This window comes from Cherax quadricarinatus, chromosome 15, assembly GCF_038502225.1.
Source record: "Cherax quadricarinatus isolate ZL_2023a chromosome 15, ASM3850222v1, whole genome shotgun sequence".
NCBI classification, from domain to species: domain Eukaryota; kingdom Metazoa; phylum Arthropoda; class Malacostraca; order Decapoda; family Parastacidae; genus Cherax; species Cherax quadricarinatus.
Genome location: NC_091306.1, coordinates 20679161 through 20701983, shown reverse-complemented (window position 1 = coordinate 20701983; position 22823 = coordinate 20679161). Strand labels below are relative to the sequence as shown.

General features: G+C 41.2%; 1 protein-coding gene across 1 annotated transcript in view; it reads right to left on the bottom strand.

Annotated features, from left to right (window-relative positions):
* Positions 1-10116: 10116 nt before the first annotated feature.
* LOC128692043 (uncharacterized) overlaps positions 10117-22823 on the bottom strand; it is a 78986-nt gene continuing 66279 nt past the window's right edge. Inside the window, exon 7 of the mRNA XM_070085203.1 lies at positions 10117-12131. Coding sequence (XP_069941304.1) covers positions 11790-12131 — 342 coding nt within the window. The 3' untranslated portion in view covers positions 10117-11789. The remainder of the gene's footprint in view (positions 12132-22823) is intronic.

Genomic DNA, 22823 nt, shown 5'->3' with positions numbered 1-22823 from the left:
ATTTATATCCATTCTGTAATACGGTGACCAGAACTGAGCAGCATAGTCTAAATGAGGCCTAACTAAGGACATATAGAGTTGAAGAACAACCTTAGGACTTCTATTATTTATACTTCTAGATATGAAGCCAAGAATTCTGTTAGCTTTATTGCTAACACTAATGCACTGTTGTCTTGGTTTTAGGTTACTGCTAACCAGAACTCCTAAATCCTTTTCGCAATCGGTAGTATTAAGATCTACATTATTTAGTTTATATGTGGCATGGTTATTTAACTGTCCAACATTTAGAACTTTGCATTTGTCAATATTAAACTGCATCTGCCACTTCTCCGACCATTGCGTCAGTCTATTCAAATCATCCTGGAGTGCTCTAGTGTCCTCATTAGAATGAACTGGACGGCTTATTTTGGTGTCATCAGCAAATTTGCTTATGACGCTATTTATTCCCTCATCTATGTCGTTTATGCAAATTGTGAACAACAACGGGCCCAACACTGACCCCTGAGGAACACTGCTTGTGACGTGCCCCCATTCTGATTTCTCCCCATTTTTGCAAACTCTCTATTTGTCAGCCATGCCTCTACCCAGGAAAAAATTTCTCCTCCTATTCCGTGTGCCTTAAGTTTCCTCAATAGCCTCTGGTGTGGAACTCTATCGAAAGCCTTACTGATGTCCATATACACAATATCATATTCATTACCATGATCTGCTTCCTCAAACACCTTAGTGAAAAAAGTTAGTAAATTCGTAAGACAGGAACGCCCCTTATAAACTCACACTTGGGAAAAAATAATCACCAAGTGACCATCACCAGTTCGTTGTCGTCTGAGTTCCTCTTCACCAAGGCTTAAATGTACGATTTATTTTTTAATGTTTGTTAAAATAATGAAGATATATTGTTATACTCATGGAGATGTGAAGATCCGTAGTTCCCCCATACCTGCACAGTTCCCTCATACCTGCACAGTTCCCCCATACCTGCATAGTTCCCTCTTACCTGCACAGTTCCCCCATACCTGCATAGTTCCCCTATACCTGCATAGTTACCCATACTTGCATAGTTTCCCCATACCTGCACAGTTCCCTCATACCTGCATAGTTCACACATACCTGCATAGTCCCCCATACTTGCACAGTTCCCACATACCTGCACAGTTCCCTCATACCTGCATAGTTCCCCCATACCTGCACAGTTCCCTCTTACCTGTACAGTTCCCCCATACCTGCATAGTTCCCCTATACCTGCATAGTTCCCCATACTTGCACAGTTCCCACATACCTGCACAGTTCCCTCATACCTGCACAGTTCCCCCATACCTGCACAGTTCCCTCTTACCTGCACAGTTCCCCCATACCTGCATAGTTCCCCTATACCTGCATAGTTCCCCATACTTGCACAGTTCCCACATACCTGCACAGTTCCCTCATACCTGCACAGTTCCCCCATACCTGCACAGTTCCCTCTTACCTGTACAGTTCCCCCATACCTGCATAGTTCCCCTATACCTGCATAGTTCCCCATACTTGCATAGTTCCCCCATACCTGCACAGTTCCCTCATACCTGCATAGTTCACACATACCTGCATAGTCCCCCATACTTGCACAGTTCCCACATACCTGCACAGTTCCCTCATACCTGCACAGTTCCCCCATACCTGCATAGTTCCCCATACCTGCATAGTTCCCCATACTTGCACAGTTCCCACATACCTGCACAGTTCCCTCATACCTGCACAGTTCCCCCATACCTGCATAGTTCCCCATACCTGCATAGTTCCCCCATACCTGCATAGTTCCCCCATACCTGTATAGTTCCCCCATACCTGCACAGATCCCCCATACCTGCATAGTTCACCCATACCTGCATAGTTCCCCCATACCTGCATAGTTCCCCCATACCTGCATAGTTCCCCCATACCTGTATAGTTCCCCCATACCTGCATAGTTCCCCCATACCTGCATAGTTCCCCCTACCTGCATAGTTCCCCCATATCTGCATAGTTCCTCCATGCCTGCATAGATCCCCCATATCTGCATAGTTCCCCCTACCTGCACAGATCCCCCATACCTGCATAGATCCCCTTAAAAACACTCTACTTCTCCACGTCAGCAGTGCCATTACTAGCTTAGTAAATGTACCATCAACATGTTTTGATTAGTTCAGTCACCATTTCTCCAGCCATCTTCCCTCCTCTTCTTTCTCTTCATCCTTTTTCTCCTCCTATTATTCTTTCTTCCCTTATTTCTCACCCATATTCTCTGCAAAATTTCTTCCTGTCCTTCACTCATCCTCTCCTACTGCACGTTTTCTCCTACTCTTTCTCCCTCCCTCCTTTACTCTCTCTCACAGGCCATTATTTCCTCCCCCCTCCCCCCCTACCAGGAGGAGAACCCCTTTCCACTTAGCACCCCCTCCCCCCTCGTTACCATTAGCACAAGTCACGTGACCACACAAATGAAGGGAGCTGCACCTGCCTGGTGAGGAGCTCGTTAGTGAGCTCCTCACTCTCTCTGCTCACGTAATGTGCGTGAGAGACACAGTGAGACTGATTTTTTTTAATATATATATATATATATATATATATACAGATATATATATATATATATATATATATATATATATATATATATATATATATATATATATATATATATATACATATATATATACTTATATATATATATACATATGTATATATATTATATATGGAACTGCATGTTGAAGTGTACTTGTTGGTGTGTTTGATGGGTGACGCTGACTGCTCGCGTTATGGCACAAGTAAAATTAACTTTGCTCAGACTTTTTTTCAAACAAAACCGATTGACTGTTTTTTGTTAAGTCGGGAGCATTTAGTTTACATATTTTTGTTGCGGCTGACAAGAGGGTTCAGACGCGAGCCCAGTATGCAGCAAGCATTTCCCCTCTGGATGACCACGCTGAGGCGCTGGAACATGAAAGTGGCTGCCCTTGGGTCCCTGGTGGTGCCGATGAGTCTAGAACCCAGTTCTTTAAGGAAATGTGTGGCATTTTTTTTCCCCATGATCCCAAGGTCTCTGATCCCACTGGGACAAATTGATACTCTTGGTTTGTCCCTGTACTTGCTGATCTTGTACTCCTCCCTGTGATCAGCAGCTCCTTCCTCTCTCCTGACACTGTGATAGATGTAGGTGTCAGCCAGCGTTGACACACAGGTATAGTCCCATGCTAAGAGCTTGCCATTCTTCCAAGGATAGATGGTGATTCCGTCGGTGCGGTTTGCTAGCTTGTGGTTATTGTTGGGTGCTAGTGAACGGGGCTCCCTCTCGGCTGGGCATCCAACTGTAGCAAGGGTTCTCTTCATGATGTCGTTGACCCCATTGTGTCTTGCATGCCAACCCTTGGTTTTAGAACAGTCAAGACCATGTAGACCATATTGGGCGGCTTGCGCATCGCCACAAATACACATATATTCTGTGTGAAATGGAGTAGCGAGGCGGAGAGCCACTGCAATACGGAGTGTCTTAGGTTCGAGGCGCGTTCACATTGCGGGAATATATATATATATATATATATATATATATATATATATATATATATATATATATATATATATATATATATATATATATATATATATATATATACATGTACATATATATATATATATACAGATATATATATATATATATATATAAATATATATATATATATATATATATAAATATATATACATATATATATATATATATATATTTATATATATTTATATACACATACATATATATATACATATACATATATATATACATATATACACACATATATATATATAAATATACATATATATATATATACCTGCATATATATATATATATATATATATATATATATATATATATATATATATATATATATATATATGTCGTGCCGAATATGTAAAACTGGTCAATTAGCAAGAACTCATTTAAAATTAAGTCCTTTCTAAAAATTTCTCTTATGCATTTAAAGATATATTTTTTTCATTAATGTTAATGTAAAATTTTTTAATTTTGCTCCAAAAGAATCTTAGAAAACTTAACTAACCTTATTATAACAAGAGCAATTTATTTTAGCCTAACCCAACTAAATATATTTTAGATTTGTTTACAATAATTTAATACTGAACAAACACAGTTAAATATATTTTTTTCGTTAGGTTCAGAATGATTTTGGCGAAATTATTGCATACACAAATTATCGCTTGTCCTATATGGCATGATGAGCGTTGCTATTTAAGCCAAGATCGCAAGTTCTGCCTATTCGGCACGACATATATATATATATATATATATATATATATATATATATATATATATATATATATATATATATATATATATATATATATATATATATATATATATATATATGTATATATATATATATATGTATATATATATATATATATATATATATATATATATATATATATATATATGTATATATATATATATGTATATATATATATATATATATATATATATAATTATATACATAAATATTATAGGGTTATAACCTTTTTACAACGTAATATTCCTGTACCTTAATCAGATGAACTTTTGCCTAAAAGCAAACAAATGATCTTTCATTTCAATATCTTTTTAGAAAATGTCACGAATAACGAAAACAAGTAACTTGAATGCATATTGCATGAATTATTAATAACAAATAAAACAGCTTACAGCATCATTATCATATTTGTACATATATTACTGAAGGTTGAGACACTTATACAACATATGGGAATCTTTATTCAGGAAACGTTGCGCCACACAGTGGCTTCATCAGTCAAATACAAAGAGGAAGGTGTAAGGAGAGGAGGAGTATGAGGTAATCAGTCCCTCAGCCTGGAGTCGATGTGTTCAGTCTATCAATCTTGTAGAATGTACAGCATAGTGCCGTAGACGTGGCTTATATACTGTAGTCAGGTGAGACGAAGCAGGCGGAGGCGGGGGTCATAGTGGTACCATCCACTAGTCGAAGTAGGTCTTCGTCCAAAGGTTGAACAAGTGTTGAAGAATTCTTTGTAACAAGATCCCATGATGCTGCAGTGTCTGACAGTTGTGATGAATGGTTTTGAAAATCGACAAGTTGAAGATTGAGACACTTATGCAACATATGGGAATCTTTATTCAGGAAACGTTTCGCCACACAGTGGCTTCATCAGTCCAATACAAAGCAGAAAGGAGGCTGAGGGACTGATTACCTCAAACTCCTCCTCCCCTTACAACTTTCTGCTTTGTATTGGGCTGATGAAGCCACTGTCTGGAGAAACGTTTCCAAAATAAAGATTCCCATATGTTGCATAAGTGTCTCAATTTTCAACTTGTCGGTTTTCAAAACCATTCATCACACATATATTACTACTTATTGCTTAGAATAAATCGAAGTTACAGTTTGTTTTTGTTCCTGCAGACAGCATACAGTTCCTGCATAACTTTGATCGCACGTTCAGCGCACTGATTACTTCTTAGTATATTGAGTGCGGATGGTTCCTGCTTCCAATGATTTTTCAGTGAGTTCAGTGCTTTTTGTGAGGTTTCAACATTTCCTACTAATCCTTGGAGTCATTTTCATCGTATATCTGATCAGTAAACTAATAATCTGCTCAGGTGTATGGCATGAATCTGCATATCTTCTCCAAAGTCTTCCGTCTTGTAGGTATAAGAATGAATGCAGGAATAGGTAGAATGTCTCTTGAATTCCACCTCGCATTGATGATGTTTGGAATTTTCTAAAAATTAATCGAAGGAAAGTGCCCTTTTTATCAAAGAATCTAAACACTCGTTTTAGATGGCACAAAAACTTCATATCGTCTCTACATCCTGATTTATGGATGATCTCTTCTGTTCCATTCACAAACTGTGCCTTTAGTTCCTCATAATTCTTCACCAGTTGGGATACAAATGGATACTCGATGTTTGGAGAACTGGTTTTAGCACCAAGATTTTCATCCATTACCCAACGGAGAATCCTGTCCAGAACGTGATGCTGACAACTGATAAATTGTGGTTTGCTAATCACCTTCTCTGAGAACATTAGTTGCAGTGTGACAACACCTCATCTCTTTTTCCCTGTGTTAACGCTTGTTGTATCAGCAATGATCATCTTTATTGCATTCAATAAATTGTGAAATACAATGAGAAAATGATAACTACAATAGTAGACGCCAGTTTATAGAGTTGCCAATAAGTAATTTTCTGAGTTGCTGCTTATGATTAGTAACGTAAATATATGTTGATTAATATTTATTATTAATTTGAGTTGCCAATTAGTACTTTCCTGAGTTGCTGTTTATGAGTAGTAACAGATATATGGTGATTCATAGTTTTTAGGGGTGACCTTTTTTGAAAACTGAGAGGAATTAGGGACTTTTCATTGTTTTTAAACAAAAGTTCATCGATTTATGACACAAGAGATGTTTTATTTGGAAAAAAGTAAAAGGTTATAACCCTAACGTATATATATACATATATATATATATATATATATATATATATATATATATATATATATATATTATATATATATATATATATATATATATATATATATATATATATATATATATATATATATATATATATATATATATAGGGAGGTACCACCTCTAGAACTGTTATAGGGACCCTCATCCTCAGAGAAAAGAATAAACTTGCTTCAGGGAAAACTCAAGCCTCTCCCTGAAGCTGTTTAAGAATTTTCTCCTACCACCCCCTATATTTTATATATATTTTATTTAAAGACAAAATACATTGATAAAACATTCACAAAAATTCAATAGAAAGTAAAACAACATAGGTAACTCAGAGCTACATCTCGAATACTTCGTTCAGCTCCCCTGCGGTGGGCCGCGTGCCCAGAATGCTGCAGGCATTTCCTCTCTGGATCGCAACACTGAGTCTCTGAAAGAGGAAGCTGGTCGCCCTGTGGTCCTTGGTTTCTATGATGAGCTTTTCACCCAGCTCTATTAGGAACTTTAGAGCACACTTGCCCCATGCTCCAAGAGTCTCCGACCCTATTGGGATGAAGTTATAGCAAGGGGGAAGGTCTTCATATTTGTGGATCTTCTGGGTCTCCTTGTGGCTGGCAGCTCCACCCCCTTCCACTACGGAATGTGGCAAGTAGGTGTCTGCCAATGTGGCGTCACATGTGTAGTCCCAGGCAGTCTGCTTTCCATCCTTCCAAGGTAGCACAGTGGCTCCATCAGGACGCTTTTGACTTCCGTCAGACCTCTGCACTTGGGGTTCCCGTTGAGCTGGGCAACGGGCTGTGGCGAGGCTTCTCTTTATGATGTCATTGGCCTCCTCATGCTTGGCATATTTTCCTTCTGCTGTGTGACACACAAGACCATGAAGTCCGAATTGATCAGCTGTCGCCTTGCCGCAAATAAACCTATGCTCGGTGAGGATGGGGGCGGCTAGGCGAAGAGCAACACCAATCCGAATGGCCTGTGGGTCTAGCCGAGTGCCCAAGGAGGAATTGGGAACAGCTAACAGGAAATCTCCTGAGTGTGGTGCCTTCACTGCCAGGAGACGAGCTTTGTCCTTTCCTGAGGCGTTGGAGAGCATTGTGTTGGCGATTTTTTCCATGATCGGTTTGTCCCAGTGGGACTGTTTGTGTTCTTCGGTGTCCCACCGAATCGCTGCTTCAGTAAACCTGGGGTCTTGAGCTCCTACCACGTCTCTCAAGCGTTCGGGAACAATCTTCTTGACTAATGCACTGGAAGCCAAACACGAAGACAGAAAAGCAGGTAAAGCAACACGCTTTGCTTTGCGCACCCCTATACCTCCCAGTCGTACTGGGAGAGTTGCCTGATCCCATTGCCGATCCTCTAGTGACAGGTTCAGTGCCTTCTTAAGGGTTGACCTCAGGTGTGCGTCATATTCGTCGAGTGTTGGGTTGTCAAAAGAGGGTGCACACCTCAGGAAGTAAGTGAGTCTTGGAATAGTAAGGCACCTTGTGAGGAGATACAGAGCATCATGGGCATCAAGATTGCTTATTCTCTCCTCCATTCTCATCAGGTCATTCAATTTGTCCTTGAGGACTGTGTCGATGGCCTGGTGACCCAGCGGTGCTCCCAGGAGGGTACTGTTGGACGGAGTGGTAGTAGAGACTTCTGGGAGGATTCTTCGCACAGCATTGATTATTTCCTGGTTCGCTGTGATGATTTCACATTTGGAGGGATTGAGGATGAGTCCAAAGTCTTCTCCCTGTGTTTTCACCAGTTGTAGGTCCCCTACCAGGGACTCTTCAGTACCTGCCAGAGTGCCATCATCCAGGTACCAGATGTTGAGCTCGCTGCATAGACTGGAAGTTAGTTCTCTTACTGCCAAGCAGAAGAGAAGTGGAGCGAGTGGGTCACCCTGCTGAACACCTTCTGAAGAGAGAATTTCATGTTCTCCAAACAAAAGAATTGAGGGTTTGCTGTAGCCGGCTGAAATTAAGGGAAAAAGACTGGGGAAGCGATCCCGAACAGCTGGCAAGACAGCATCTCTCTTTACCATATTAAAGGCATTTCTAAAATCAAGTTTGACTACGGCCTTGTCTTCTGGTAGGTCCCTGATGTAGGCTCTTGCCGCATGAGCTGCAGCTTCACTGCCTTGAGGGACCCCAAAGCCCAGTTGGTGTGGCTGGAGTAAACTGGCAGCTTCTAGGCGAATGTTTCTTACTGCTGCTTTGGCAACGAGACGGCGAAGAGTGTTTCCAACTGCAATGGGTCTGATTCCCCCATCCTTCTTCTTCAACGCACACAGTGAGGCTCCAAAAAAGAAAGGTTTAATTTCTTCTGGGATTCGCCCAGCCAGGCAGTTGTTGACGAAAGTTGTTAACTCGGTGAGAAGAAGTGATGCAGATGCACCGAGTACTGGATTTACCATCTCCTTGAGGTGCTAAGGTCGAATTCCAGTGACGCAATCGCCTTATAGACTTCCGATTCAGGCAAAATTAATTGTTCAGTGATGGGGTCTTCCTCAGGGTTGTTGCTGACGGCTATGGTGTCCCTGGTTGGATGCTTGTCTCTTAGTGCTTGGGCTGTGGTCTCATCTTTGGGGGCTACAGTGTCGTCACTTGTAATTATTCGGATTGCTCCCACTGTGTTACCTTCTTCAATTTTTTTGCTAACCTGTGCGCAAATTTTCTCGTTTTCAGTGGGACTTTTCTTGGGTCTACCTTTGTGATTCCTGCGATGATGGGGCAGAGGGACACAATTATCCGTTCTTGGGTAGTTGCGCACTGCCTTGATAACTGACGTGGTTAGCAGTTTGCCTCGTCTCTTAGGAACTGCAAGACAGACATATATATATATATATATATATATATATATATGTATATATATATATATATATATATATATATATATATATATATATATAAACTAAGAGGCGTATTTCTCGCAGTATATATAAGCCGAGTTTACTTTAATCCCTATTTTTAGGAATCAAAGCATTCTTGTCTGGTGGTGAAAAAGGTTACGTGCAGTCTTAATGACTCAACCGTAGTCGACAGGCTTCAAACCTCATTAACCAACCTGAGTATATATTCTGAGAGTTCGCTTTAACCTTTAAGGATAAAAAAATTTTCTTGGCTAGTAGTGTGTAATTGACATGTAGTCTTAATGACCCTCATTTAATCTCTGAACTTTAAACCAAATGCACCAGTAATAATAATAATAATAATAATTACAATGATAATAATAATAATAATAATAATAATAATAATAATAATAATAACTTCAGCGCTAAATACGAACGATCCACAAATTATTAATAATAATTAACTAGTTACCCTCTGAAAGAGAAGAATTAACCCCCAGGGGTAATTACCACCAGGTTAAATGCCATTTACCTTCAGTTTTTTCTTTAATGAGTAAAGTTATACAAATGGGAATTCATTACAGGATTCCAGAGGTAATGACTGTACGAGAGATTACATTAAAGCCTTGAGAGCGCCAGTTATTCCTGTAGTTCTCTAAGCTACGGTTTAATTCCCGGGTCTTGCGCTGTGTCACTGACTCTTGAAGTAAGGTAAATGGGAACAGATGCAACATTTGGCAACATTTCGCTCTCCAGGAACTTCGTCAAGCTGTTAAAGTAACGGCTTGACAAAGCTTCTGGAGAGTGAAACGTTGCCACAATAAAATGTCTCATTAGTTACATCTGTGTCCATTTACCTAACATTTAGTCGGTAGTACTACCAATATTATTATTAACAAAGTGCTTTCAGTGTTGCCAGACAACGGTGCTATCTCTTCTTGGATTATTCTAATTATTCCTTAAGGATCCGTAAAACTTTTTAAGCGCTATTTGAAATACCATTATAAATGTTATTTAAATGCTATTGAAATATTATTCCAATATATATTTTGATTCAGTCTCTACCGCGAGTTCCCTGCTTTCTGTGGACACAAAGATTCTTATAAATTCAGGACTTGCAAGATTACCATAAGAGTCCAAGATTCATATACGATTTATACGAATCAAAAATCCATATACCATTCTAAGATCCTCTCCAGTTGAAACCCGTCTTTGTTAGTGAAAAAAAAGTAGTGAAGGGAAAATTGCCTGTGATATATCATAGAAGTTAGAGAACTCTGAAAGATAATAGGAGAGAGGAAGGAGGAGGAGGAGGGAGGTGGAGAGAGCGGAGAGCAGAAATATTTTATGCAATATAGTGAAAGTTAGTTTGGTTATATATGTGGAGGCTGTTGTAGTGTTAGATTAGGCATATCTGGATCTTATCTCCAGTAGCAGACTGCAGCGAGGAACGTGGTAAAAGAATTAATACTCTATATAGGAGTATGAATTATTTTTTGTTAACACGGTTAAATTTACAGCTAGCCTGTCTAAGGTATACTAAGACCTTCCCTGGGATGCTACGCTACGGTTAAATTCACAGGTTAAAGACTGTTATTTTATCTCGGATCATTTCAAAGCCCAGGCCTATCTAAGGTATACTAAGACCTTCCCTGTAATGCTATGTATAACAGTCGACGAACATTCAGGTATCTACTTACTACTAGGTAAACAGGGGTAACATGCCCAACGTTTTCTTTCGATTCCAACTTGAGTGGAAACGTTGATCATGTGTCATTAAACCTGTTGTCTCCGTTCACATAGCATCAAGCAAGTACCTGGGTGTTAGTCGACGCTTTTGGGGTCGCATCCCAGGAAGGTTGTTTAGAATACATTAGACAGAGTTAGGCTTTGACATGAGCTGTTGTAGCATAACAACTCTTAGTCTTTAAATTAAACTGTGCCAAAAAAAAAAAATTATACAGGCTCCTATAGCCAGCAATAAATTTTCGCAAAAATTTCATTCCACATGTGAATACATTCCTAACAGATGCCTTGTTGTCTCTCAGTTAACCTGAAAAATCACCCCACACACCCAGGGTAAACAAGTAACTAATGCATAATTTTAACTGGGTTAAGTATTCTCAGATAAGTTAGATAAATTAGGCTATTTCATATTACGTACATTAAAGTTAAGTTGCAAGGCCAGTTTTGGAACAAAATAAAAAAGCGGCTTAATAAAACTCTGCGCAACTTCAGTTAACTGTTGTCGTCCTGGAATGGGCCACACAAATCTTTAAGGTGATTCATCATTTCATCTCTTGTTGCTGAAATTTTATAGGTTCTGCTGTGTTATCTCAACATGTTTATCTTCGACCGGGCACCGGGGGCGTTGATCCCCGAAACCCTCTCCAGGTATACTCCAGGTATATTCCAGGTATACTCCAGGTATACTCCAGGTATATCACTGATAAACTTATTTAGACAAGGAACGGAGCAGTGCTGCCCAGTAGACCGCGTTGAAGATGACCACGAAGACAGGCACTACATACAACCTCATGACCTTGAGGACCATCTCAGGAGGAACTTCTAGCATCTTAGTGAGGTATTTTGGAGATTTAGTTCTTATGTTGTGCACCCGGTGCACCTTCGACTTGACGAAGGTGTGGCACACAATGATGAAGAAGAGGAGCAGGATACAGTAAAGGAACCACATGTCAATCATCTTGACGTAGGCGGTGACGGGGAGGGAGCTGGAGCTGCTGTTGAAGAGCGTATACAACACCAACAGTGTCGTCAGACTCAGCTCCATCCGGTCCTGAGGGGAATGAATTACTTTAAGGTTGAGTTTTTCCAATCAGTGAGGTACTGTTATTTTACACTATTTTGAAGTTACAAACTGAGTTAAAGCTTACAATAAGTCACGTCAGTATTTGCCCCCTCCAAACGTAAAGGAAATATTAAAGGAAATACTTAACTGATTTAAATTCATAGATAGGTTTCGTAAATTATGACATTTATATAAGGTATACGTCAACAATCTGTAGGGAAAGGAAGGCTGGTAGGGGTCGTCCTCGAAAAAGCTCTTGGGAGTTAGCGTGGGCTGTTACCAAGCACCATGGCTTGTTGTAGTGTTTTCGAATCTGAGGTTCAAGTGTTGAAGAAGGAGACTCTACTTCTTCAGGAGGAAAATAGGAGGCTGAAGCTTCGCATAGATGAGTTTGGGAGCGAGTGTGAGAAGGATTTAGCTGGTATGGAAGGAATGGTCGCCAGCAGTGATAGTGGCAGCCGCTCTAAGTGGCAAGTGCTTCACACTTCAGGAAGAAGGAAGATAAGGAGAGTTAATAGAGAAGATGTGAAGGTAGGAAATCGATTCTGTTCTCCAAGACGAGTGTACTTCAGTGGGTTTTTTTTTTATATTTTATTTAAAACATCATAAATACAAGGCTGCTTAAAAATTAAATAGCATCACCATACATAATCTATAGAGTACAACGAGGTACACACCATAAATACCAGAAAAAATCTTTAACTAATACGTATAGATATATACGACAAACACACCATAAAATGCATACGTACGTTTCACTAAACACACACAGTACCAAAAGATATAACTGTTTGCGTAACAAATATAACACTGGTGGAAACCCCACTTAACCCATTATAACCTACATGCACATCATACAAACATGTTACATTGATGTTTAAACAATAGTTTATGTAATTTGCATACAAAATATACAACTGATTATAGAAATTCCAACTTAGACACAAATTCAATGATTTACTCTAACACAAATTCATTAACATAATAAATATTATATAAATTGACGATCATATTAATCGTCAGCAATTTCCATCCATTCCATAAGTGTTCAATCTTGATACCTATGAACTACGTTTGAATCACAAACAAAAATCATAATGTTGCTACATATTTATAGGATACAATTGGACGACTCAGGGTAATGTACACGTGTTATATCCCTTTAATACTTTGGTGACTCACAGACTAGATTGAACAGTAACAGGGAAGGGATAAAACATGCATATATATATACATATATACATACATATATATATATATATATATATATATATATATATATATATATATATATATATATACATATACACACATACATATGCATGTTTATATACCCAAATATCTGGACCTCCATAACACAATCAAAAACAAAACTAAGAAAACTAGTGACTCAAGAATACAACGAGTCTTTACACAAAGGAAGCATCAAAAACATAACAAATATGTAAAGGCACCCGAGTCATTTTGTACACAAAAGGTACAATAAGTAACCCTAACCCCTGAATCTACAACCACACATCCATAACAACTAAAAAACATTCATGCCCAAACTCATATTCACGCAACTCACCCCCCCCCCCCAAGAGACGAGCCAGCTATTGCCCACTGACCTACACGACAACTTATTCGACATGCCCGTATATTTATCACAGATTCACAAGGGTTTCAAGAGTGAGCCTTTTATAACCGTCCGAAAAACCCTTATCCCACCTCCTCCCATACAATTCCCTATTCCTACACATTGTACGATAAAACGTTATTGCAAGGACACGCCTTCTCACCTCACTGATCCCTTTTCCCCGCATTACCCACGAAATATAAATGTAATCCACGATAATATAATCTAAAGCCCGTTCAACGTCCTGGTCTAATCCACCGATGTCGAGACTTAACGCACGCAGGACCTGCACTCCTCTGCCTCCCACCCTCTGTACCACCCTACCCAACCAACTCCTGACATCTTCTAAACCTTCGCAAAAATAGACAACGAGAAAAGCCGTGTCTTCCCCACCACAAAACCCACACCCGCCTCCCTCCACGACTCTTCTGGATCGTAGTATTGCCCCTGACGGCAATATACCATGTAAAAAACGAAACATGACTTCACGCACCCTAGGCCGTAATTTCAACTTGCTAAATCGGAGCCATATATTTTCCCACGAGTACATGGGGAACAAACCTTCTACTGGAGCTGCGCACATACCCCTAGTAACCTACTTAAAAACCCTTATGCGAATGTTCCTCCGTTCCTTTACCATCAACAAAGCTCGTAGTACAATCTCACATTCCCTTAACTCCATTCCCCTATACCACTTTTTCACCCTCGTATATACTTGGTCCATATTTCCCGCCATCACACCCACACGCCAAACCTCCCACTTTAGAAAAACACATTTCACCCTACGCTTTAAGTCCTACAATCCTAAACCTCCTCGACGTACAGGTAACATAACAACCTCACGTTTTAACCAATCACACCTCGATCCCCACAGAAAGGTAAATACTCTTCTCAATATTCCATTGATCGCTGTTCCTGTAATTGGGAATACAGCCGCAACGTGCCACACCTTATTATACAATAAAACGTTAACAACGATCACACGTTGGGCCAGAGTGAGATGTTGGGGCCTCAAAACACCCAGACGACCAATGACCTTTTCCAACGTCCTTACTGAATTTTCCTCCCGCGCCACATCCAAATCGTCTCTATAAATAATACCACAAATCTTTAATGACATCGCAGTTGTGTTAACCACGTTACAGCTCGCCATTCCACCCCCTTTCCAGGTACCCAACCCCATGATCATCGACTTTTCACTATTTACCTTCATACCCGTGGCACGTTCAAACACACGCACAACATCTTCCAACCCTTTCATAGACATTCGTTCACACACCAAAACAGTCGTATCATCCACATAACCTATTAATGCCGGCCAACAATCCCCTTCCCCTACCCCACCCCCACCCCGGGAACTAACTGTGCTCTCAACCATCCTGTAAAAGGGATCCTGAAAACACGCAAATAAGATCTGTGACATAGGGCACCCTTGTCTTAAACCTCTACCCATCTCAAAGTCCGTCCCCATACACCCATTTATTTGTACCCTCATCCTTGCCCCCTTATACAGCGTGTTTACCCACCCAACTATTTCTTCTCCATAACCCTGTCTCCGAAGAATACTCTGCAGTGCACCCCTTTCCACTCTATCATAGGCGGCTCGCCAGTCCAAGGCCAGTAAAGCCGCCCCCTCCCCTCCCCCCTTTGACTCCACAAAACTTCTTATAAGCCCGTGACCTTCTAACATCGACCTGCCCGGCAACCCATACTGCGATGGCGAAACGACCCTCCCCACCACGCATTTTACCCTATTACCCAAAATTTTTGCGAAAACCTTATAGTCTGCACAGAGCAACGATATCGCCCTATACTTCCCAAGGTTTGGCTGCCCTTTGCCTTTCGGGACCAACACCACAACTGCCGTATTCTGCTTATCCCCTAACGTACCCTTCTCCTTCATACAATTTAATAATCTTACCATGAACTTCCCAATCAACTCCCAATGCTGCAAATAAAATTCCACCGGTAAACCATCAATACCCGGGGACTTGCCCTTCCTCATTCCGTGTAAAGCAATTTCAATTTCCTCCTCAGTAATAACCCCACCCAAAGCCTTCCTATCACTGTGACCCAAAATGCACTTAGCATACGTGCACACCTTACTTAATTCCACTTCATCCACGCCACTACTAGTCCAGTGTTTTTTATACCATGTATCCGCATATGCACTCATAGCTTTTGTGTTTCGTATCACTTGACCTGCTCTATGGATTCCCATCGTCTCATTTACCTCCAAGCTCGGGATTGCCGTCAGCGCCTGCTTTTGCTTTTGTTGTCTCAACACACACGCGGATGGCCTGTCTCCCCACAAAACTTCTTCTAATCCTGCTTGCACCCGCACCGCTTGAAACCGCTCATTATGCAACGTTCGCAAGCTCTCTTTTATGTCTACAATCTCGTCCATGGGGTAAACACCACCAACCGATCCCTGCCCATAACAACTTCGTAATCGATCCTCTAAATAATTCGCTAGCCCATATTTTAAAGTGTTTATACGCCTACCCTCCCTCACATAAAAGGACTTTATCCTTTCCTTTGCCACCGAGTCCCACCACGTTACAATGTCTTCCACCTCCTGAGCTTCCCTTGAAAGCTCATTCCACAGCATAGAAAAACCCTCCAACCCTTCCTCATCACTTAACACACTAATATTTAATTTCCAATAATTCTTATAAATTTCGGCCATTCCCTCCCACCCTACCTCCACTACAACTGCCCTATGATCTGACAAGACCGTCTCCACCGTATTAAAAGACTTTACAACTACTCCCTGCGAAATATACACTCTGTCTAACCTTGCAGCATATCCCCTTCTGATAAAAGTATGTTCTGTTTCCCACACCCCTCCCCCAAACACATCTCTTAACTTAACATCCCTCAACAAATCTCTGAGAGGTGCAGACACATGCCCAGCCCCTTTGGGTTCGACGTCAGCCGCCCTTATGACACAGTTCCAGTCACCCCCCACTATCGCTACTTCCGGAAGACCACGCAAAAAATAAACAAGGTCCTCACACACAAAATCCGTTCGAACCTTCGTGTCATTCTCCAGGGGCAGGGGCATAGACACTTACCAAGGATACATCTCTGCTTTCCCATCCCCCCACCCCCTCACATCTCTGCAACACCCTCCCCCCACCCCCCTCACATCTCTGCAACACCCTCCCCCCACCCCCCTCACATCTCTGCAACACCCTCCCCCCCACCCCCCTCACATCTCTGCAACACAAACGGGCTCGTCTCTTTTATTAAAAGACCCACACCACCTTTCAAACGGATAGTTGGCAGGGTCAGTACTGTATAACCTGCAACCTGCAACACTTCTCCTTCTTTGAAATTGTGTTCTTGAAGGAAGAGAACATCAATTCTATGTTTGCTAAGAAAACTGCTCAACCAATCTCTCTTTAGTCTAGTACATAAACCGTTAACATTAGCAGTCATACACCTAAGGCCTGTTATATTTTCCACCCTTTCCTCTTCTCCTCCCGTGGTTCACCACTTGATTTGTTACGTCTATGTGTCTTCTTTACAGTACCTTCCCATTCGCCTCCCTTCTTGCGATGGCGTCCCTCATGACCCCCCCCCTCCCCACCCCTCCCCTCACCCATCCTCTCAGTTTTTTTCCCAGTCCTCTGTGCCGGCGTCAGTACGTCATCCGAATCTGACGTAGCTGCCCGTTTCCTCGTAACGTTCTTATCCTCCATGTCAAGATCCGAGGAAGCCTCACGGTGTACCTCAACATCCACCTCACAATGAGGTATGAAGTCTCCCGATGTCCCAGTCTCGTCGTCCTTCTGCGGAGTCTCATATTGTTGACAATCCGGACTCAGAAAGTCTCCAGCTACGTCTTCCGGAGACGGAGCTTCCACCACTTGCGGTGACAAGGTCCTTAAAACTTCGTCTAAATCCTCACCAATACTCAACACGTCATGCCGGGGTACCAATCCAGTAGATGGTATCGGCAACGACTCAGGTGCAGGCAGCTGAGGGAAGGACTCACTCTCATTTCGAAAAGCCTGTTCCACCATCTCACTCCACAAACGACCACGCCCTTCCTCTGACGAACGATGCTCACCTTCATCACGTGTGACTGGGGCTACTTCTTCTTGCACAGGTTTGGTCACGCGTCTGTTCTTTTCGCATGCCGCCGCTATGTGGTCATACTCTCCACAAATGCGACACGTACGCCGCTGTCCAGGATATAAAACCATTACCTGTGTCCTAAAATCTTGAAGATACACATATGACGGTATGGGTTGACGCAACGTCATCTTAAGGCTGAATGTACCTTCCGGCATACCTGTGTAGGCACCCATTATCCACTTACCCTGCTGGGCAGAATGCACAGTTCCATATTTCTCAAATACGTTTCTGATGTCAGCTTCGTTTGCCTCGAAGGGGACATTCCTCAACTTTATCCAGGTATAATATCGAGACACGTCCACCAGTCTCACACGCACAGCAGGAGTAACGTCAAAACACACATCTTGAAAGCGCTTAACCACCGATTCATAAACTGTCGCAGCAAGCAGTTTCACAAATACTCTATGCGCTCCGTTCAGCGCTACCCCATACAATTCACCATCTTGTATGCCGTATGTCTCCCTGATTATCTTGGGTAAGAGTATTTGAGCTGAACTAGGTGTAATCGCACCTCGAAGCAGTTCAATACCAATAGTATTAACGCGTCTGCGATAACAAACCGCCATCTTAACACCAGTAATTTCCCAGCGGTGTCAACAGAGACACAACAACACCTCCTCGTACCACTGCTGTCAGGTTACTGAGGAGCGTCAGGCAAGGGGGTCTACACAGCCCAAGAGCGATGCAGACAAGAATATTTTAATAGTAGGCGATTCTCAGGTGAGATATATGGACCGTGCATTTTGTAACAGACAGAAAGGTCAGACAGAGAGTGTGTCTTCCTGGAGCTGGTGTTGGTGACATAGTCAGCAGGTTGGATAATATTATGGCAGGTAATGGGAACAAGCCCATTATCTGTGCTAGTGCTGGTGGTAATGACATTGGGAAGGGCAGGAGAGAGAAGCTGCTGAATAAGTACAGGTCAGCCATAGAAGTAGTTAGGTCTAAGGGAGGGATCCCAGTCATATGTAGCATCTTGCCTAGAAAGGGAGTGGGCAATGAATGGATGTCTAGGGCAATTGGTATAAATTGCTGGCTAGACAGGTACTGCAAGGAACTTGCAATCCCATTCATTGATAACTGGGACCTATTCTTTGGCAAACGTGATATGTATGCAAGGGATGGGGTTCATCTCTCTGGGGATGGAGTGGTTGCATTAGCCAATTCAATTGAGAGGGTAAGAAGAGTGTTTCCACAATAATGTTTTGCCGTCAAGGGTGAACCTGAGTGTTTAATGAACCTTCAAAATAAGTTCAAGAATGTTAAAACATTAAACGTAAACACTTTACTTAAAAGTGGGTAATTGAAGACTTGTCTAGGAATTTAAACTGATAGATTATAGAGGTATGGGTGTTTGTGGGAAACAGTCAGGCTGCAGCATTAGGGTTAAAAGCAGCAGTTATTACCGGGATACCTCAGGGATATGCTTAAAAGACAATATTCAAAATAAAGTTGCTAGTAATGGCAAATCAATTGATCAACAAACAAAGAGAGATAGTAGAGGGCAACAAGTGACTAGCTCCCTTAAGGTTTACTATACAAATAGTAGGAGCCTAAGAAATAAGATAGATGAGCTAAGATTACTTGCAAGTGTAGGTAATATAGATATTATTGGTATAACAGAGACCTGGTTCAACCTGAAAGATAGAGAAATGCCTTCTGAATGCAAGATACAGGGTTATAAACTATTCCACACTGATAGGGTCAGCAGGAAGGGTGGTGGTGTGGCGATGTATGTCAGAGAAAATTTAAATTGTTGTCTTAGACATGATATAAGATTAGAAACATCGAACACAGAATCTGTTTGGCTACAGTTTCACGAGGGACATGACAAATTAATTTTGGGTGTGATTTATAGGCCCCCAAACCTTGATACGGAGTGCAGTAAGCTGTTATGGGACGAAATTCATAAGGCATCTAAATATGAAAATGTTGTGATAATGGGAGATTTTAGCTTTAGACAAATTGATTGGAACAATATGACAGGAAATCTTGAGTCTAGTGACTTTCTTGATACGGTTCAGGATTGCTTTTTAGAACAGGTTTTGACAGAACCAACTAGAGGAAACAATCTGCTTGACTTGGTTCTTGCCAACAAAGATTCACTAATTAATAATCTTGAGGTTAATGATGAGCTTGGGGAAAGTGATCACAAATCACTTAGTTTCAATATATCATGGAATTACCCAGATAACTGCAATCAAATATCTCTCCCAGATTTTCGCTTGGCCGACTTCATGGGACTGAAAAATTACCTGGGTGGGCTAAATTGGGGTGTCCTGACTATGGGTCAGGTAGGTGATCTTGGTTGCCAATATGACGTTTTTCAGAGCATAGTTCTAGCTGCCCAGACAACTTTTGTTCCGAGTAGGGAAATTAGATCTAACAAAAATGATCCCAAATGGATGAACAATAGATTAAAACATCTCATAGGTCAAAAGAGAGGCATGTATAGGCGTATCAAAAGAGGGGATGGGCAGTTAAGAAATCAATATATTCAATTAAAGAGAGAAATAAAGAAAGGAATAAGAAAAGCAAAAAGGGATTATGAGGCTAAGGTCGCAAGGGATTCAAAGACTAACCCAAAAGGGTTCTTTCAGGTATACAGAAGTAAGATTAGGGACAAGATTGGCCCACTTAAGAATAACTCTGGTCAGATCACTGACAGTGATAAGGATATGTGTGAAATTCTAAATACCTATTTCCTCTCAGTTTTCATCCAGGAAAATACTAGCGATATTCCTGAAATAATAGATTATGTAGAACAGGATGATAATAAACTATGTACGATTGCAGTAACTAGTGACATGGTCCTCAGACAAATAGAGAAACTAAAACCTAACAAATCCCCAGGCCCTGATGAACTGTTTGCAAGGGTGTTAAAGGAATGTAAAGAGGAACTTAGCATACCTTTGGCTAATCTTTTTAACATATCACTACAAACTGGCATAGTGCCTGATAAGTGGAAAATGGCAAATGTAATACCTATTTACAAGGCAAGTGACAGGTCCTTGGCTTCGAACTATAGACCAATAAGCCTTACCTCCATAGTGGGAAAATTTAAGGAATCAATAATTGCCGAAGCAATTCGTAACCATCTTGACAGGCACAGATTGATTAATGAATCTCAACACGGTTTTACAAAGGGGCGTTCCTGTCTTACGAATTTACTAACTTTTTTCACTAACGTGTTTGAGGAGGTAGATCATGGTAATGAATATGATATTGTGTATATGGACTTCAGTAAGGCTTTCGATAGAGTTCCACACCAGAAGCTACTGAGGAAACTTAAGGCACACGGAATAGGAGGAGAAATTTTTTCCTGGGTAGAGGCATGACTGACAAATAGACAGCAGAGAGTTTGCATAAATGGGGAGAAATCAGAATGGGGGCACGTCACAAGCGGTGTTCCTCAGGGGTCAGTGTTGGGCCCGTTGTTGTTCACAATTTACATAAACAACATAGATGAGGGAATAAATAGCGACATAAGCAAATTTGCTGATGACACCAAAATAGGCCGTCCAATTCATTCTAATGAGGACACTAGAGCACTCCAGGATGATTTGAATAGACTGATGCAATGGTCGGAGAAGTGGCAGATGCAGTTTAATATTGACAAATGTAAAGTTCTAAATGTTGGACAGTTAAATAACCATGCCACATATAAACTAAATAATGTAGATCTTAATACTACTGATTGCGAAAAGGATTTAGGAGTTCTGGTTAGCAGTAATCTAAAACCAAGACAACAGTGCATTAGTGTTAGCAATAAAGCTAACAGAATTCTTGGCTTCATATCTAGAAGTATAAATAATAGAAGTCATCAGGTTGTTCTTCAACTGTATACTATATCCTTGGTTAGGCCTCATTTAGACTATGCTGCTCAGTTCTGGTCACCGTATTACAGAATGGATATAAATGGTCTGGAAAACGTACAGAGGAGGATGACAAAGATGATCCCATGTATCAGAAATCTTCCCTATGAGGATAGACTGAGGGCCCTGAATCTGCACTTTCTCGAAAGGCGTAGAATTAGGGGGGATATGATCGAGGTGTATAAATGGAAAACAGGAATAAATAAAAGGGATGTAAATAGCGTGCTGAAAATTTCCAGCCAAGACAGGACTCGCAGCAATGGTTTCAAGTTGGAAAAAATCAGATTCAGAAAGGATATAGGAATGCACTGGTTTGGTAACAGAGTTGTAGATGAGTGGAACAAACTCCCGAGTACAGTTATTCAGGCTAAAACGTTGTGGAGTTTTAAAAATAGGTTAGATAAATACATGAGTGGTTGTGGGTGGGTGTGAGTTGGACCTGACTAGCTTGTGCTGCTGGGTCTGGTGCAGTGCTCCATCCTTGAGTGGAGATGATCAGACTGGGTGGGTCATTGGGCTAATCCGGGTGGGGTGTCATTGGTCTAATCCGGGGGGATGGGGCACATGGGCCTGCTCCGCATGGATCAGCAGTGTTCCTTCTTTCTTATGTTCTTTATTATTATTATTATCACACTGGCCGATTCCCACCAAGGCAGGGTGGCCCGAAAAAGAAAAACTTTCACCATCATTCACTCCATCACTGTCTTGCCAGAAGGGTGCTTTACACTACAGTTTTTAAACTGCAACATTAACACCCCTCCTTCAGAGTGCAGGCACTGTACTTCCCATCTCCAGGACTCAAGTCCGGCCTGCCGGTTTCCCTGAACCCCTTCATAAATGTTACTTTGCTCACACTCCAACAGCACGTCAAGTATTAAAAACCATTCGTCTCCATTTACTCCTATCAAACACGCTCACGCACGCCTGCTGGAAGTCCAAGCCCCTCGCATACAAAACCTCCTTTACCCCCTCCCTCCAACCTTTCCTAGGCCGACCCCTACCCCGCCTTCCTTCCACTACAGACTGATACACTCTTGAAGT